Source organism: Eimeria tenella, genomic scaffold, assembly GCF_000499545.2.
Source record: "Eimeria tenella Houghton genomic scaffold, Eth_scaff3238, whole genome shotgun sequence".
NCBI lineage: Eukaryota > Apicomplexa > Conoidasida > Eucoccidiorida > Eimeriidae > Eimeria > Eimeria tenella.
Window position 1 is genome coordinate 1 of NW_013543079.1, and position 1,176 is coordinate 1,176.

Below are 1,176 nucleotides of genomic sequence, written 5' to 3' on the forward strand. Positions count from 1 at the left end.
GCTGCTGCTGCTGCTGCTGCTGCTGCTGCTGCTGCTGCTTGTGCTGCTGCTGCTGCTGCTGCTGCTGCTGCTGACTTCAGTTGCTGTCTTCTGTGCTGCTTCTGCTGCTGTCGCTGGTGGTGTCAGTCTTGCTGCTGCATTAGGAGCAGCAGCAGCTGCTGCTGCTACCTTGTACTTTCACGTGTGCAGCAGCAGGAGCAGCAGCTGCTGCTACTGCCTCAGTGAATCCTCGCATGCATCCGTTTTGCTGCTGCGGACCCTGGAGTGCGTGCTTGCTGCACCTGTTGTTGCTGCTGCTGCTGCTGCTTGTTTGCTGCTGCAGATTGCTACAGACTGCAGCTCAGCGGCTCTGGGGAGCAGCTGGAAAGAGGTTTGCTGCTGCTGCGGCTGTCACTGCAGCAGAAGCATGGTCCACTGGTCTGGTCAATTCCCCCGGGTGTAAGCTGCTACCACTGCTGCTGCTGTTGCTGCTGCTGCTGTTGCTGCTGCTGGGGCCTGCCTGCTGTTGCTGCTGCAGTTTGCACTTTTCAGCCGCTGCAGCAGCAACAGCAGCAGCAGCAGCGCTGCAAAGCTGCAGGAGTACCAGAAACTGCTGCTTCAGCAGGAGCTATTGCAGCAGCAGCAGCAGCAAAGTGCGCGTTGTGTTGCTTGTCTTGCTGCAGTCTCCTCCCCGCCGCGACCTGACCGTGCTGCTGCTCCCTGCTGCTGCTGCTGCTGCTGCTGCAGTAGCAGGGGGCCCCGCCTTGAGGCGTTTATATTCTCAGTGGAAAACAATGAGCTTTCTGCTCGACCAAGACGCGCCGCTGGTGCTGCAGCTGCCGCAGCAGCAGCAGCAGCAGCAGCAGCAAGCGGGCACGGCGCAAGACCCCAAGCAGTCGCCACAGGCTCAAGAACCCTTCAGGCAGATGCTCATATTTGGAGAGCCGTACGTCCTGCTGCTGCAGCTGCTGCTGCTGCTGGTGCTGCTGCCGCAGCTGCTGCTGCTGCAGCTACCGTTGCTGCCACCGTTGCTGCTACTCCTGCTGCTGCTGCCGCTGCTGGTATTTCGGGCTTCTTTGTAGCTGTTTTGGTCGTGCTGCTGCTGCTTCATCTGTTTCTGTACTTCGCCCGTCGCATCACCTGCGCAACTGCTGCTGCTGCTGCTGCCACTGCTGCTGCTGCTGTTGCTGCTGCAGG

At 60.1% G+C, this 1,176-nt stretch overlaps 1 protein-coding gene across 1 annotated transcript in view; it reads left to right on the forward strand.

Moving 5' to 3' along the window:
• Positions 1 to 322: 322 nt before the first annotated feature.
• ETH_00037400 (uncharacterized protein) overlaps positions 323 to 1,176 on the forward strand; it is a gene marked incomplete at both ends in the record, with an annotated part of 4,198 nt that continues 3,344 nt past the window's right edge. Inside the window, 3 exons of the mRNA XM_013376224.1 lie at positions 323 to 438; positions 663 to 925; positions 1,173 to 1,176. Of these exons, the coding sequence (XP_013231678.1) occupies positions 323 to 438; positions 663 to 925; positions 1,173 to 1,176 (383 nt within the window). The remainder of the gene's footprint in view (positions 439 to 662; positions 926 to 1,172) is intronic.